This window comes from Fringilla coelebs (assembly GCF_963513975.1).
Source record: "Fringilla coelebs genome assembly, chromosome: 4".
Classification (NCBI taxonomy): Eukaryota; Metazoa; Chordata; class Aves; order Passeriformes; family Fringillidae; genus Fringilla; species Fringilla coelebs.
The window spans coordinates 61,867,082-61,884,844 of record NC_140032.1 but is presented as its reverse complement, the minus strand read 5'-3'; the positions used below and the strand labels follow the sequence as shown (position 1 = coordinate 61,884,844).

Below are 17,763 nucleotides of genomic sequence, written 5' to 3'. Positions count from 1 at the left end.
AGAACTGATAAAACAATAATCCTGTACTGTGTGTATGTATTGTTACAGTAAATCACAATAGAAAGCGGAACAAATTTCAAAAATTGTAGTAAAAGTTACTTTGGTTCTTAACATTCCACACAAAATGTAATTTCTATTTAAGCATAAATATAATGAAAAAACATTCATATTGGTATGAAGCTATTTAATCTCTTAAATAATCACATGAAAAGTAAAACCCTTGAATCAGCAGCACAGTTTAATTTTGGTATTAAAAAAATCAACATAAGTCTCATCAGCTAGAAATCTCCCTGTGTTATTTGTGCACGCCCACATTTTAAGGATGCACCTGCTGGACTTGCTAAAATTTCAGTAGCTCATACTTTTAATGAGCTACTTCAGTGAAATCCACGTGTGGGCGTAAAGACTCTCAGGAAGGACCTGACCACCCTTACACTTCTTCACATTGTTGCAATTCTTCTGTCTTCCCACAATCAAACTAATGCCCTTCAGCTGCTGATGTAGCCAGGACTCCTCTGACAAGATGATGTCAGCCCAGCCAGGATTAAATATCAGAGCAGCAGTGTGCTGCCAAGTTGTCAGATGGGAGGTATAGCACAATCTTTTTTTCCCCCGAGTATTTGCTCAGAATTGTTTCATATATGAACTAGGTGGGAGCTATAGTTTACACCCAGGTCCTGCAATGCAGACAAACTTATTTCCTCCAGTTTTGGTTGCCAGTTCCATGGCACTGGATCTTTGAGTTTTTAATATATGTTTCCTGGGGTTTGGGTACCTTGGAACAACTTATATATAGGTAATCTGATAAAATCATCATGTCGTCTTGTCAGCAAGTAAGAATACTTTTAAATAGAGAGAAATACTTTCAAGCTTATTTTCACACAATGCTCCAATGCTTTGAAAGTCAGATTGCTCACTAAGCAGTTACATTGCCTCTCAACATGCAACATGTACCACCTCTCCTCACAGTTTTAAAGTGTAGGAATAAGATAAGCAAACAATTGAAGTTCACACATGAACGGTTTCCCCACATGAAACTATGCAACCCTATGAGTGTAGGAACCCAGAGAGAGGATACCAAACAAGTTGGACCGTGTTCTGAAATCCTCTGTGGGACATAGGCCATCAGACCTGCTGTGTGGCTTTTGATTTAGTCTAAAAGTTAGTTCAATTTCCACACATCAAAAAACATATCAGGATGCAGTCAAGCAAGTCTGCCAGCTCCCTTACAACACTCCAAATTTTGCATACAATTCCGTGTTCAACCTATGTTAGCTGAAACAATCAATTATAATACAATGGAAGTAGTGACTGAAACTAAATGGAACACTCAGGCTGAACCTTCATTCAGCAAAGGCAAGGCAAGATCCATGGTAACACACTCCTTAAAATCATCTAGCCCAACTGTTGCAAGATGTGGAATATGTCAAAATTTTCTTAAGAAAGACTATCCTTTGGTGTTTTGACCATTATCTACTTTCAAGCCTAACCAGCCAGAGAGCTGGCTGGTTAGGCTTGAAAGGAAATTGGGAAAACCCAACAAGGGTTTTTGAAAGGAAATTGAAAGGAAATTGGGAAAACCCAACAAGGAAATTTTTTTTTTGGTAGAATTGTCTTGTTAAGGTTTGGAGCTGGACAGGCTTCAATGTTCTCAGAGCCAGGGGAGGTTAACAAGGCTGGGAAGAAGGATGTACCGCTGTGGACAAGCGGATGCCCCGTAGTGCGCACCACAAATGCAGAATTTAGGGGCCACAAGGACATCTGGCAGAACTGCCAAGTTAAGGAGGAAACAAATGAAGATAGCTCAGCAATTGTGCTGAAATGGGCTCCCACTGGGTAACAGGGAATTCCGGCCCGGGCACATCCCGACCACCGACACAAAAACCCACAAAGGAGAGAGACTGAGCATGGGATTGATGAGCACCGGAGGTGAGAGAACCATTAACCAGCAGAAGACAGAATACTGATTAGTAAGAGAACTGTGTCACTTGTAGCCAACGAACACCAATCCCTTTGTTTACTAATATGTATAAATAGGAAAAAGTTCGGATAGTTGGAGCGCTTGAACTTTGGATTATCTGTGGATTAAACAGCCAGGGTTGTGCAACTCTGAAAGAGGTGCTCGATGTCTCTCATTATGGGCTTGCTGCACACCGGGCGATCAGTCCGCATTTGCGGGCAGCAGTGACAGAGCTGCCCGGCCCGGCGGGGCAGCGGGCCAAGGAGCCGCAGCGCCCGAAGCCGATGAGGGCCACCGGGAAAGGGAAGCCTTCTCTCAGGCGGCACTTCCGCTACCTCCCGTGCCCGCGATCACTTCCAGGTCGGAGCTGGCTTCCGGCAGGATGCGGGGGGCGGCCGGGCCCCGCTCGCTCCCCGCCGTGCTCTGAGGGGCCGCGGCGGCCCGGCCGCGAGGGGGCGCCGGCGGCAGCGCGCGGGGGGCGCGGGCGGGGCGGGAGCGGCGCGCGGGGCCGGGCCGGACTCGGGCCCCGCCGGCGCGGCGCCGCCGCCCGCGGAAGATGTGGACGCACGTCTGGAGGTTCCTGTACAGCAACTACTTTCGGTTCTGGCTGAAGTGGATCCTGCGGCTGCTGACGGGCAAGTGCGAGCTGCAGCGCCTCCTGGGCGGCGCGGAGGCGGGCGCGCGGCGGACGCTGAGCGTAGGTAATGGAGGGGCCGGGGCCGGGGCCGCGAGGTTGCCTCGGAAGCGCCGTGTGCGGCGGCAGCCACGGGATCATTTAGCCTGGAAAACCTCCGTGATCAGCGAGTCCAGCCAGTAACCCAGCGCTAAACCACGTCTCCCACATCCAGACATCCTTTAAATCTCTCCGGGAATGGTGGTGACTGATGCACTGCCCTGGCAGCCCGTTCAGTGCTTGACACCCCTTTCGGTGGTGACATTTGCCCTCATATCCAACCTAAACCTCCCCTGGTACAACCTGAGGACGTTTCCTGTCCTCCTGTCCCTGGTTACCTGGGAGAAGGGATCGACCCCCCCCCCCGAGCCTTCTGCTTTCCAGGAGGTGGAAACCAGTACCTGCTGTGCATCCCCAGAGTTACATTTTCACTCTCCCTTTCATCCCAGCTGTCCTATGAGAATTCTGAATCAATGCCAGAACTAGCTTCCTTGTCTGCTTGCTAAGGAAATTCCAGTATCATCAAAAAGTGAATCAGAAATCATACTTCACCAGAGTCTTCCCATTGCTTTGTGTAAATACCTTCCTTTATGAAAAAAATTGACATTGTATAGACATAGATGCATTTTTTGGAGATGAGGAAGAGTGATTTAACTTACAGTTTTGCTTGATGCAGAATTTTGATCTAAAGTAGCAATTCAAGAAATTGGTGAATGTTTTTGTGGTTTTACAATAAATTGCAGAAGTGACCGTACTTCCTTATTCTTCAGTAATAAACACAAAATAATGTCTGAGAACAGGAAGGTATCAATTGGCATACTTCTCTTCTGACATCTTTTCATATTTGTCTTTGTTTTGTACATATAATTGATGCTTTAAAAAATCTAATCTACTTTCAGCATTGTACTGGAAATTTATGAAAAAAATTTGTGTAAATTAAGACATTCGGTTACCTTATAAACTTCATTGTAAGATTGATTATTTTTTATTACATGTATAAAAGGGATGTAAAATTTTATAATACTTTTATACTGCAAGAACATTTACTGACAATTATTTTAAACAGTTCAATTTAATGGTGAAATCTACTTTTTTCCATCTTGCAGAACATTCACTGGAATCATCAAAAAATAAGGTAAGAGATACTAGAGATAAAGCTTTAATAGAACCTTTTTTCAGAGACAGATCCCAGAAAAATAACACACGCATTTACTTTTTGAGAGGGGCAAACTGAAGATGAATAAAGGACAGAGAGAAGAGAACTTGGAATTTTGTGTTCTGTGTGCTAGGTTTATTTAAGGTTTCTCAAAAGTAATCCCATGTCCTTTCAAACATTTGTTTCATTGAAATCTCTCCTTTGTTAGCTACCTGGCTTCTAATTCTGAAGCACTTTCTTGGCTGCACTTCTTTCAGCTGGATCAGGAAGAGTGTATTTCAATTCAGCAGCTGAAAGCAAACCAGAACCTAGACCAAGCAACTCTCCAGCTTTGTATTTATTCTTCATGCAACTCCTATGTAAACATTGTTCACAGCCTGACAGAGTACAAGTCATGCTTTCATGTAATTATTGCAGATCTTTTATATTCAGTTTGAGCCAGTGCATTGTAAGCAAGTGCCTTAAACTGACCCTTTTCCTCTTATAGTAAATAATACACAACAGATACACAAAGGCTGAGCAATAATAATAATAATAAAGTAGATGATGTCTTCATTCCTCATGAAGTTACTGTGTTAACTGCCTAGGTTTTAAGAAGTGCTGTACATGTTGAAGAAGCTGAAGTGGAGAAGTGTGTCAGAGATGTAATGAAAGAAAAGAAGATTGAACAGAAGGACACAAGGTGTGTTTGGAAACCTCTCTCTGTTCTCACTTGTTTCCATGTTCTTCCAGCTGCTTAACCTGATGCAATGTTTATATTCAACACAAGTATTCAGAATGAAATCTGAAAAGTAGGTGTGGTTATGTTCTCACCAGTTCTAGAAAATAAATTGCAAAGTTTAAATAATGTGGATTTGGTATTACTGTATGTTTTGCAAGTCCCTTCTGTTAGTCCATATTTCTAACTAGTATGATCATTGCACAGGTTGATTACAAGAACTATATAATTCCCTAGATATATTTGAGAGAATATAGTGATGCCTGATTAATATTTGCATTCATCTGCATAAGTGATTAGTGAGTGACAGGGAATAATCAAAATTTCTTCTTTTTTTCTTTTTTTTTTGTATGTATGACTTACAAAAAGTTTGGGGGTAGGTGAAGGTGCAGTGGTCAGGATGATATATAGAGTTTTGTGCCATGACAGATTTTAGCTTTTCTTTTTTCCATAATTGAAGGCAATAGAGTCTGACTGCAGCACTGGAATCAGCTAGAGATGTTTAAAGTATGTAAGTGTACTTAACCAGTATGCTGTAGTTTGTAAAGATACACATAAAGCACTTCCTAATTCTGGTGTTTGCATTGCATTAACATAAGAAAGGTCTTATTGTGTAATTGAAGCTAGAATTTATAACTATTAAATCTATTTAAATCTCCTCTATGGTGTTTTGTCATTGTTTCAGGTTTAAGACAAATTTGCATATATCCTTGCTACAGATATCAGGTTATAAAAAATTGTATTTGGATGTGGAGAACCTAAGGAAGGTCCCATATGATTCAGAAAATGAAGAACACGAGGAACAGTTAATTGAGGTGAAATAATTTTTAAAATACATGTGCTGTTTGTTTGGTTTTTTCTCCCCCTCCAAGTCCAACATCTTGAAAGAACTTACTGGTAGCATTCTTACCAGCTGGCCTATTTAAAGCTCTTTTCTACTTACGAAGTGCAAAACAGAACTGCAAACTACAGAAATTACATATGAAAATAAAACCTCAAAGAAAAAAAAGTATACTAGAGTTACATGCAGTGGAGTTATTTTGTGTGAAATCAGACGTAACAACAATATATATGTAGAAAAATTAATTTGTGATGCGTCACTGAAGAATCACTACTAAAAGGATTTATAACCTTATGCACACATCTAACTTTGAAAACCACTAATTATTAAATAAAAAAGACACTATTTTTTTCTTATTACTGCATCCCAGTCAATGTCAAGGAAGATAGTTTGATGCTGGAAGATAAACGTTCATCATTATCTCAGCTTGCTATGGAAGCCCCAGCACTGACATGTTAAATGAGTATTCATTGAGATATCATATTTCACTTTATAGTTGTCCTGTTACAAAATGGTGCATAAATTAATTTCTGTAGTGAAACAAGTCTTTGTTTCTTTGGTATTCATGCAGCATCTTTGTCTGTGAAGGGAAGTCACCACATTTAATGTTAAATATAACAACTTCCATAATTGCTGAAGTGAGCCATTGTAGCAGACCCCAGATTGCCACTAACAGAAAAAAGCAGCGTGCAGATTGTGCCCTGTTCCCTGTGAATGGTTTCTAGTATGCAGCAGCAAGTGTTCTGAATTAATGTGACTTGGAATACTTGAGCAGCATAACATGGAAGTCTATTTCTGCAGCTCTGGAATTTGCTGATGCCTCATGAGAATCTGAAGGCCAGAATCAGCAAACAGTGGTGTGACATCGGCTTCCAAGGTGATGATCCTAAAACAGACTTCAGAGGAATGGGGCTGCTGGGCTTAGTGAATCTGGTGTAAGTGAAAAGAAGTATTTCTTCTTTTTGTAAATAATTTTCAGTATCTGTATTTTCTCTAGTTAATGCCATTTCTAATAAAAACTGAGTAGAAGCAAATAGAAAGTACTATGTTCAACTTTTCTAGTGGCTGCACGTTGTAAACATGTGATGTGGTTGGGTAAGGACAAGAAGTGAGGGAAGGGACAGAAATTTGCCCAAGACATCTTATTTTGTTGCTGCCTCGTGATAGAGTTGGTCGGTTGTACCTAACTTGGCAAAAGCTTTAAAATTCCTGAATGTAAAAATTCCTACAATGAAAAATGAAAAACAGAGAAGTTTACATATCTTTGCTAAGCTAAATTTTTGGACTAGGTTGAACTTCATATTTGATGTTCAAATCACCATAATTTTTTTTTTTACACTGAAAATAATTTATTTTGCTACATTTTCCTTGGTTTTCATTTTGTGCCATTTTCCAGTTATAAGCTAGTTTTCACCTTTAGTTTAAAGGTACAGATTTTAATGTTGACATAAATTTTTTAATGTTGACAGTATTTTTTTTTCAAATAATTTATAGTAATATTTTACACTGCCAGGTATTTTAGTAAGCATTACACCAATGAAGCTCGTCACATCCTTTCTCGATCAAATCACCCAAAGCTGGGGTAAGTCACTCTGGAATTTTTTCTGGCTACTTCTATGTAAGAACTTAAGTAAAGACTGTTAAACATGTGTCCAGAAAGTAAAGAGGAAAATAAATGTGGTCTTTTTCCACTAAGGAATGAAAAAAAGGGTCAAAATAGAAAGGTGTAATTACGAAACCAAACACACAAGGCAATTTCTAGCTGGGAGCTAAGTGCAGCTTTTTTTTTTTTTTTCCAGAATAGATTTGTTGGGGCAAAAATGTTGCAAAATATCATCTTTATTTAACATAGTAAATGCCTTTAACATTGTAGTTAGTTTTATTTATAGTAGACTTAGATTAGATTTAGAAATTCATACTTGTTTTTCGCCTTCTTGCTGATCCTGTGTTGGGGTAGTTTAGATTACCTCTTAAGGTCCTTTTTTTCCCTCTTGGTTTCTGTTGTGTAATAAGTATTTACAAACTGGTGGTTTGTTTGTTTAAATTTGTTTTCGAAAACTTTGCATATTTAAGCATTTAGCTGATTTTACAGGGAAATATACTCTCAAACCAGTCAGATATAATAATCTGATCCATCTAGCTCCTAGTTAACTTGATGACCTACCAAAAAACAGGAGCCCTTCATGACTTTGATTGGAAATAACATTACCCTGTGCACCTCTGTCATGAACAGGATATGTGAGACTTTTTGCTCAATTATATAAGTGTATAATTGGCACAAATTAATTAATTTTTACTTTTTCTTCCTCTACAAACACTTTAACTGTTGTTTAAGAATTTCTATTATAATACCTTTTATACCATGCAACAGAAAACCAGATTGTTTCAGCTTGAGCAACAGGTTGAAATAGACATTCCATTTACACTGCAGCAATGGTTTTCACATCCAATTTTTAATATTCCAGCAGATCTAAGGATTTCAAATAAGTAAGTTGAAGTCAGTTGATTAGCTTTGCCATCTCAATATTACTGTAACTTTTACATGGTTGGATGCACCAGGGAATGGTCTGTGGATTGGAACCAGCTCATCAACAAGTATTACAGGAAAAATTTGGACTATCAAAGCTATCCTAAAGCAGAGTGTGCCAGGGAACCTTTGAAGTCTTTCCATCCATAATGTAAACCCATGATTTGTGTTGCAGGTACTCCTATGCCATAGTTGGGATCAATCTGACAGAGATGGCATACAGCTTGCTCAAAAATGGTGCTTTAAAGGGTCATCTCTACAACATGGTCTCTGGGTTGCCACAGATGGAGCACTTCCATCAGTTTTACTGTAAGTAGCTCTAGCTGCTCTAGTACTCAGGGTCACAATGTAGAGTTTGGGCTCTTTGGAGTGTGTTTCCACTCTTTTCTCATTAGCCAGAGCAAGCTGTTTGTCTTCTGTATTGGAAATGCACCTGCTGCTTAAACATTGTGTTACAGAAATGTACATTTAAGGATAATTTATGTGGCTTTCTATATTTTGGATACTCTGGTCTGAAAACTCAGTATTTGCATATTTATTTTTTTATTTATTATTAGAGCATCCAAAAGCTTGCTGTAGATCAGGATGGGAAAGTCCTTGTTTTAAGGGGTTGAAGAGAGTCTAAAGGATCACTCTAGGACTGGCTATATTTTATTTTTTTCACAGGTTATCTAGTTTATGAGTTTGACAAGTTCTGGTTTGAAGAGGAACCAGAAAGCATTATGCACTTCAACCAGTACAGAGAGAAATTCCATGAAAAAATTAAGGGACTTCTACTGGATTACAATGTGGTACTGAGCTTACAAGATACAAAGAAACCTTAATCCCTCTGCAGTATATGAGGTTCTGTATTAAAAATTGAGTGATGCATTCAGATGGAAATTTTGTGTGTTCCACCAAAAACTGTCTAACAATAGAACTTTTTTTTTTTACATTAAAAAAAAAGAAAATTAGCAAAATTCAGTTAGGGAAGCTTGGACAATCAACCTCTGTTTACAGGTATTTTTATGCTATTCTCCAAAGGGCAGCTTTTTGAAAAGGAAATGAAACAAAACCCAACCAACAAACCAACACAAAAAACCCACAAATCTCAAGAACCTCTGGATTGCTTACTTTTACATTTTCTTTTATACTTCTTGGTGAAGAAACGTGAAGCAGATATTTATGCTGCATCATATTTTCTGTGAATGGGTTTGACTGTTAATGGTCTTTTAAAAGACAGTTTAAGTTGTGCTTTTCAAATTTGAATTTAAATTCCAGCCTTTTAACATAACGGTTGAAGTTCAGCTTTTAGTTGAAATTATTGTGGTTTTAGATTTTTTGTGTTTTTGTTCCTTTATATGTCATTGATTGTTCACTCAACAATGTTCAATTTCTTTGTAATTAAGAGGTCCTCAAAGGAGATGAATTATTTGTTTATAATTTTGGAAAAGAGGCTTAATCCATCAGCATATTGTACTTACTTGTATTCTAGTACTTACTAGAAATTACTTCTGCAAAGGAAATTTATCTATGAATTTGTACCAGCCAATGCTATGCTTGAAAGAAGTTTAGTTTGCAAACAAACAAAAAGAACCATATATCATCAGCATGAGGATAAGATCCTCAGGCTAAAGCTACTCTTTTTAAAAGTATTCCTATTGTCAAAACTTTTGATTCTTTCTAATCTGACTTCAAATGATGAGAATGATTGACTCAGAATCTGTTGTCAGCCCTTTCGTTTAGCAGCTAAGGGGTATTCTTAGTGAGAGGTACAACAGATTTACTTTAGCCCTTTTATAAATTTAAAAAAAAACCCTTTATTGCAGCTGCAATCCTTATTTTGTAAAAGTAAATTCACATCTGAGTACAAGTCTAAAAAATATGTATTTTCCATGGAAGGTATGCAACTTTCATGTGTTCCTTAGTCTTGCCATCCTCAGACAATCTAATAGATAGAAGTTCATGTCTGTATTGTGACTAATTATTGCTTAGAGCAACTTTAAATGGATTTGGTATGACCATCACTTTGTTTTCTAAGACCTTCTATTAAATAAGTGCCTTCTGCTGTTTTCAATCAGCTTTTTATTTTGAGTCTTCTAACTAGATCACAGCCTTAGAAACTTGAGTAATTTGAGGAAGATTTTTTCACCTTATACGTAAATGGTTCACAGTGGCACAAAATTTGTATGTTGATACAAGCTTTCATATATTTTTTTTAATCATCTCAGGTAAAATAGTTAATTTCTAGTCAATGACTACTCCAGAAGAGATTCCCGAAGAATATAAGCATTGAACGCAATGAATGGAAGCATGAGGAAAAAAAAAAGGAAAAAAAAAAAAAGACAACCCTCTGTTTGTAATTAGTGTTATTATGGTATTATGGTTATAGGTATGAAATAAAATATGTAATACTGCATTTCTTGGAGATCATCAAAACCCACCTGGACATAGCCCTAAGCAGCCTCCTTTGAGGGGCCCTCTTTAGGCTAGGGATTGGACTTGGTGATCCCCAGAGGTGCCTTCCCACCCCAGTAATTCTGTGAGTCTAGTCTGTATTGTGTAAGCAGTGACTGACTGCACTGCATCCCCCCTTGTGCTCTCAGTCCCTTAAAGGCAGGGATCTCTTGCTTGTGGGGAAGCTCCTGATCTGGGTACACGGTACATGCCTGTGGGGTGACACAGTCCTCTGGTCTTTTTGTGATACCTTAGGTACAGATGAGAGGCAAGGTGAATGTGTTCAGGGCGGGGAAGGGTTCAGACTCACCTCTGCTGGGTTGATGCTGTTCTACCAATATAAAAAAAAACCCAGAAACAACAACACCAACACTGTGAAGATAAGCACAGGGACAGTATTTATGGTTTGCCCTGGTTGAAACTGAATGGCTGAACTGACCAGATTAGATCCAAACTGACAATGGGAGCCCCGGTTCTTTTGCTGCTCCCCTGGACGTGGATCCTGGAATACTTGCCAATGAAGGGTTGAGGTCCTGTTGAGGTGGAGAGCATTCTGGGATTCAGGTCCTGTGGTGCAGCTCTGTTTCTCTGAGCTTTGAAGACCCTGGACATGCCAAAAATCCAAGGAAGGAAGTGGAAAGTGGCCCAAGTGGTTACTTTCTAGCCCCATCTTCTGTCAAGTTTGTCTTCATACGTAACTTGCTGTGCTGCTTGTAGATCTCCTTTGCAAACAAAACACGACTGGCTTTTTGAATTCCAGAAGTGATCCCAATTATGTTTGGCACCAGCAGCAAAGGAGATGCTATTTGTTTTCTTCTACTGCCTGCCAGCTAGTTACAAAATCATTTGAGCCATCTCTAAAAGCTCCCCTGAGCTACGTCTGCAAGCTTTTTTTCTACTTCTTTCAACAGTTGCAAAATTCATTTACACCCTTGTCTTTCCAGCACTGAAACTTTCACTGGGCTCCTCCTTGTTCACCGGGAGACTGACATTTAACTATTGCTGGGGCTTCTAAAGCCCAACCATAGTCTCAGGGTTCCTATCACACACCTGAGATGTTTTAGTGTTAAATTTAGTTCAAGCTGTTAATAAGATGCATCTTTGCTAGTTTTTTTTTTTTTTCTTCTTAAATCAATGAGTGATCTGGGAAGTAAACTGTGGCAGTAAACCTAACCATCATCAGATGAGTGAGACATAAGGGAATGCATTAGTTTGCATGTAGTAATTAAAGTGAATGTTTATCTTAGGCTCCAGTGCACCTTCTCAGGAAACAGTTAGAATTTGCATGTGGATTTGTGTGATCAACTAGAACCAGTAATTCTGTCTAGGAGTCACTCACTGTATGTAGACTAATACTGGCTGTCCCTGTTTGCACCCCTGGTAGCTTAACTGTATTATGGTGGTAGCTAGAAAATACTTTGAAATAGGTAAAATTGTGTTTAGAGAAGCAAGAACAAGGCTTTACTAGTCAGTGGTATTGTATGGTAACTCTGTTGTCACGTGACAATCCTAAGGTTATGGAAGACTGGAAGTGGAGGTAGGCCACTTTTCTGCAAGTTGATATAATCTTGAACATCAGAAGTTTTTGCTCACAGGTTATTCTAAGAGTCTAAAAACTCAGTAAATTATTTTTTATTAACCATCATGTTTTAAATACATATTATCTTATTAGAACTTGCAAGTGCTGTTAGTTTTCTAACTTGCTGCCTCTTTAAAACATTCACTATGAAAAAACTTTTATGCAATAGTATTAAAAAAAATTAAAACTGGAGACAAGGTGGTTTTCTAAATTTGTTGTTGTTCCTGTAGCAAATGTTTAACAAACTACCTTCACTTTTGTTGTTTAGTGTATGCTTGAAACATGGTGCCACTCTATGAACAAATTAATCTGGAGATAAGCAGAATGCTTATCATTCAATTCATTTACAAGCAAATATAAAATCTAGTCTTTCACTAAGTAAACATATTGTTTCAGAAGTAACTAAGATGACTGGAAAGCCATGTGACGACAGTGCTACATAGGAAGAAAGAAACAATCTTTTTAAACTGGTTGTGCTTCAGTCATCTGATACAGCCATGTAAAAAAGAGGGCATTTTGTCCTAAAGGGCAATAGTAAAAGGGGCCAATTTAAACAACCCAGGTAAAGAGTTTCAGACTTTCTGTCTTTGAAAAACAAAACAAAAATGCAACAAAATTTAAATGCACACAGAGCTCCATTGGTTTTCCAGATTTTCCATCCTAGTTAAAATAAAATTTCACAAAAGAAATAACAGCCTTTTTTTAGGAATTATGATGAAAAAGTTTGTGTTTAGTTAGGTGGGAGTTGAGCAGTCAGAGTCCTTGACAATACTGCTAGTGATGTGTGGTGAAGATGTAGCCTGTGGTTTCCTTCTGTCATTCTTGTTTGTGTTGCTGTAGTACCATGGTGACCCATCTTTGGATTGATGTTTCTTGTGCCATTCTAGATACTGTCTTTCTCTAGGAAATTAAGAACAACCCAGCCCAAGACAACTTGTGGGCAGTTTCTTCTTATGACACTGTGCTTAGACAGCTGCATACTAATAGGAATTCCTGTTTACCACAATATAAAAGCAATAATGTGTACTGTGATGTCTGTGTAATAGAGATGTTTACAATGGTAGCAAATAAAGAACGGGTTAGTCCAAAATATTGTCGACAGTTGTGTCTTTGGCCTGCTAGAAAATGTAACAATTTTCAGTTTCATGCACCTGTACTTGGATATGAGTGAAAGCTTTATCCTCCTAACTCGCCTACAGCTTGCTAAGAGGTCGTTGGTTCTCGATCCTGTTATGCAGATGGGCTGCTGCTGCAAGAGGTTTATTACTGCTTCATTTCAGTTGCTTCTAAAGTCTTTGCTTGAAAAGAAGCTCTGTCTCAAGCTTAAGAAAAAAAACACCCAAAAAAATTTTAAATTCACAGCACAAAAAAACCACCTACCAAACCCAAACTCTCAGAAAACCCCTCAACAATGACTTTATTTGAAGGACCTGGAAGTTAATTCTCAGAGGCAACTCAAAATCTGAGCATTTTTGCTCAGGAGGAACAAAATTTAAAAGCTGGAGAACAACTCTGGAGATAGAAACCCTCAAGTGTTGCTGTTTTGTTAGTTTTTTTCAGACTCTTTTATCTTCTGGCAAGCCTTCATACAAGCTATGTTAAATAATTTGCTTGGGGTTTTTTGAGGTTATTTGTATCTTTCAGGCAGCCTTTATTTCTCCTCCTGAATTCTGAAGAGCAAATGCTTCTATTAATGTACTGAAGTGCCATTCCATGAGAACGACATGATCTCACTCATAGTGATTTTTTAGTTCTGCAGAAGCACAGAACAGGCCTTGCCACTACAGGAACATCCCAGTCCTCCAAGCTCCAAATGTCAGGTTGATCAGTTATGCAAATGTGTTCTTTTAGAAAATAGGACAAGCAAGCAGCTATTCAGGAAATTTAAACTGAGATCTTGAGTACCACAGGAAAGAGAAGAACCAAATCTTAATTGTCATCTGAAGTGACATACTTTTGAGATATCTGCCACCATTTATGAGGAACATCTTGCACTGCTGTTAAGACTGACTAAGCTGTATTTCACAGCTTGTATTCCCAGCTCTAAGTCACTCTTGCACAGCAATGCTGCTGCTATCAGCACATGTTGCAATTTTCTATTATTATCCATTTTCCAGTGTAATGTTCGCTGCCACATTTTTGTTATTATTTGCAGTCAGGCCAATTTCTGGCTTTGCTGTTGAATAAATCAACATTTGAAATTGTGGCAGTTTTGACTGGGGTAGATTTAATTTTCTTCCCAGAGGCTGCTATGGGACTGTGTCATACTCTTCATAGGGTACAGATAATACAGAGATGTTTTTGTTATTGCTCAGCAGGGCTCACACAGAGCCAAGACATTTTCTGCTTTTTGTGCCGCCCCACTGGAGGAAGTTGGGGGTGCCTGGGAGAGTGGGAGGAGACACAGCCTGGACAGGTGACCCCAACTGACCAAAGGGATACTCCAGACCATGTGACATCATGCTCAGTATATAAAGCGAGGAGAAGGAAAGGGGGCACATTGCAGTGATGGTGTTTGTCTTTGGAAGTTACATGTGATGGGGCCCTGCTCTCCTGGAGATGGCTGAACAGCTGCCTGCCCATGGGAAAGCAGGGAATTCATTCCTTGCTTTGCTTTGCTTGCGTGTGGCTTCTGCTTTCTCTGTTAAACTGTCTATCTCCATTCACAAGTTTTCAGGCTTTTACCCTTCCAATTCACTCCCTGATCCCACTGGTGGGGGAGGGAGAGAGTGGGTGCCTGGGGCTTGGTGGCTGCCTGGACTTAAGCCATAAAAGTCACAATTGCAGCTGAAGTACGTAACACTTGACTGAAGGCTATCTTCTAGTTGAAAGAAACAGAAATAGCATAGAAGGAATGTTTTTTCCAATGAGAGGATAAAGCTCAGTAATAGATACAATTGCTTCACTTTCAGTCTCACCATAACACTCCTCAGCTAAACTGGTGAGCTCTAGTCACAGACCAGTCTTTTCCCTCAGCACCATGAACTGACACCAGGAACTGAAGGAACACTGGAACCTCTAGAATCTAACCAAGCCAAGTACCATGGCACACTCTGCCAAAGTACACAATTCCTCAGTATTTTCTCATTTGTTCAAAATGTTTTGCTCTATGCCCAACTAGTCCTTATTTCTTACCTAAATGTGTTCATCAACTACTTTTTACTGTTAATACCTAATTTCTGATAAAAGGTATCTTCTAGCTACAGCATCCCTTGTTACTGGATTACCAAGATCTGGAGCAGACTGGGCACCACAGGGATGCCAGAAGTTTGCAGAGCAGCAGCACAGGGATTCACCAGGGCACGTGCAACAGCTGGAGCTGTTCTCCCTGCCTTTAACACACTTGGACAGCCTTCTCTGACCTACTGCTTCTGCATTCAACAAGCCGTAGATACAGTGTTTATGCAGCAGCTTTGTTGTGTTGCGGTAAGTATTCTGATGGAATTGAAACTCTTCCTGATGCTTTTTTGTCAATTAACATATGGCAGCTACTGCTGGCAAACCCAGTTACCAAAGTTCCATTCTGATGCTGCAAAATTAAAGGTTGTGTTCCAGATTGCAAGGCAAGACGTATTCTATTGCCATCTCTATGGCAGTTGTCTTTTGTCAAGTGGGCAATGCTCCTTATCTCTCTCTCTGAGTGATCACAATCACTCCTCCCTCAGCAGGGGACATCTGCTGATAAGGGGCTATTGAATGTCACCACATGACTGGTAAGAACTATAACATCCCATTGTGAGATGCTCCGCCCAGAGGGAGGAGCCAAGCATTCCTACACAGATATAATCTGGAGATTCTGACATACCACCACAGCTCTTCTCCTCTGGACTCCCCAGAGGAACAGCAGCTGCCTTTTCTTCCACTGGATCTTTGGAGGGAGAATACATCCTTTTCTATAGGACCCCCTGCTCCAACAGAACCACACATGACACTCCAGGAGGACTGCAGCCCCTTTTCCAACTGGACTGCTACCAACACCCTGACCAACAAGGTGTCAGGTTGAGTTCTGACTCTGTCAGTGTTGTTCTAATGTATTGCATTGTTTTATTTTATCCTTTTATTTTTCTTCCCTATTAAAGAACTGTTATTTCCTGCTCCCATTTTTTTTTTTGCCTGAGAGCCCCTTATTTAAAATTCATAGCAATTCAGAGGGGTGGGGAGGGTTTGCATTCTCCATTTCAGGGGAGGCTCCTGCCTTCCTTAGCAGACTCCTGTCTTTCCAAACCAAGACAGGTTAGTAATGAAGACCCTCAGACAGGCCCTCCTCCAGAAGATTGTGAAGTGCCTAGGAGGTACCAGACCTGGCTGCACAGCCTTCCAAGCAAAAGCACAGTCTTTGCCTGACCAGCTGCTTTCAAGCTGCTCCTGTTCTCTCCCACAGTTCCTTATATGCCACACCATATATCCCACACCAGCCTCCACCATCTGAATTTATGAGACAACACCTGACTTCTACTGTAACAGAAACTCTAGAATAATTGTTTTAGAACTCAAAAAATGCTTCTTTCTTTGCAACAGTTTTGATGTCATTTTGCCAGTAGGTTCAATACATCACAGAATGAGCTTCTATCTGTGTAACACAACTAATATAACACAAATGTTTGAAAGTCTCAACCATCATCTCTAACACCTAGAACTCAGGAGCTGCAAGATGCTACGATGAAGGAGGTAAGTACCACAGAACTTCCAGGTGTTAACAGCTTCTGACTAAGCTGAAAGACAGACTGAAAGAAAAGCCATAAATAAATATTCTTCTCAAGTTGGTTTTTTTTTTTTAGTAGTGGAAGTTTTATATAAAATAACCTACAAAAAAGCTCTAAAATAGCAGCCCCTAACTGAACTCTCTACAATTCACAGAATAAATAGATTGCATATTAATGCACAAGACTTCTGAAGGTACTTCTGAAGCCATACTCACTTTCTGTGTAGCACACCTGCACATACAGTAAGCCTTTAAAAATATTCTATTTTCCCAAAAGTTTCACGCCATTGTATGCTGGCCAGCTGAATTCTTGTGTAGCTTTCTGTTCACCAGCTCCCACACTGCTACTAAAGAACAGGGCACAGCAGATCTTGTCATCAAATAGGCAACTTCAAGGTGGTCCTGATCAAGTGGGCAGCCTCCTCCAAACAAACTTGGAAAAGATCAGCTCACCTGGCTGCTACCTATAGCGATGCCATTCTTAAAGAGGACCTGGCTCACACCTGGGAGCTTTGCTGATGTGATCAGGAGGGTAAGGAAGGCTCCTAGAGCAAAACAAAAAAAAGTCGCCTTGTAAATTGGCCAGAGCTCCACTTGTGGATGCCTCTTCTTGTTACAGGAGCCCGAACAGCAAAATAATTCTTGTCAACCACTGCATCCCCTGCTGTCTGGGTGGGGTGGGAACAAACCTGACAAGCTCTTAAAAAAAATATTTTGGAGCTGTGTCCTGTGTGTCCCTAGGGGTGTGTGTAAGCTTGCTGATAGGCTTAAATTCACTTTAACATAACAGACACCTTAAAGAGAAAGATTTTAGGGATCTGCAAACTTAAAAAGGTCAGCAGTCCACTTAATGATGTCAATTTTTAGTGCTGAAGACTTCCATGACAGCTTATTCAGCTGCCAGACATTGTAATAAAGCCCCCACTATAGCTTTGGCATCTTAAATTAAAACAAAGTAGTGGCATTCAAAATGGTGATTATGGCTTCAGATTAATATCATTATTTGATACATATGTAAACCCATCCACAGTCACAGCAGAAAGGCTACAGTGCTTTTTCATACCATTACCAGTAGACATACTAACATTTGTCTGTGAAATAAAGCACAACCACCTCATTTTCCCTCTAGCATGACTTTAATAGTTAAAAATCAAATCTGTGCAGAGTGTAC

General features: G+C 39.7%; 1 protein-coding gene across 2 annotated transcripts; it reads left to right on the top strand.

Moving 5' to 3' along the window:
* The first annotated feature begins 2,454 nt into the window (after positions 1-2,454).
* ELMOD2 (ELMO domain containing 2) lies at positions 2,455-15,308 on the top strand. Of its 2 annotated transcripts, none has more exons than XM_084204251.1 (8): positions 2,455-2,661; positions 3,740-3,768; positions 4,377-4,471; positions 5,193-5,322; positions 6,150-6,283; positions 6,862-6,930; positions 8,051-8,184; positions 15,091-15,308. In XM_084204251.1, exons 1-8 carry the CDS (start codon positions 2,517-2,519, stop codon positions 15,249-15,251), a joined length of 897 nt encoding a protein of 298 aa, XP_084060377.1. In that variant the 5' UTR covers positions 2,455-2,516; the 3' UTR covers positions 15,252-15,308. The 2 variants fall into 2 exon arrangements, with proteins under 2 accessions (XP_084060377.1, XP_084060378.1); XM_084204252.1 differs by lacking the exon at positions 15,091-15,308 and adding an exon at positions 8,542-12,922.
* Positions 15,309-17,763: the final 2,455 nt, after the last annotated feature.

What these genes read in the sequence shown, in the direction of transcription:
- ELMOD2 (XM_084204251.1), top strand. Translation starts at nt 2,517, where the DNA reads ATGTGGACGCACGTCTGGAGGTTCCTGTACAGCAACTACTTTCGGTTC. An exon ending in ACGAGGAACAGTTAATTGAG is followed by an intron (nt 5,323 to 6,149) that starts GTGAAATAATTT and finishes CTATTTCTGCAG; the next exon opens with CTCTGGAATTTGCTGATGCC. An exon ending in GCACTTCCATCAGTTTTACT is followed by an intron (nt 8,185 to 15,090) that starts GTAAGTAGCTCT and finishes GGTATCTTCTAG; the next exon opens with CTACAGCATCCCTTGTTACT.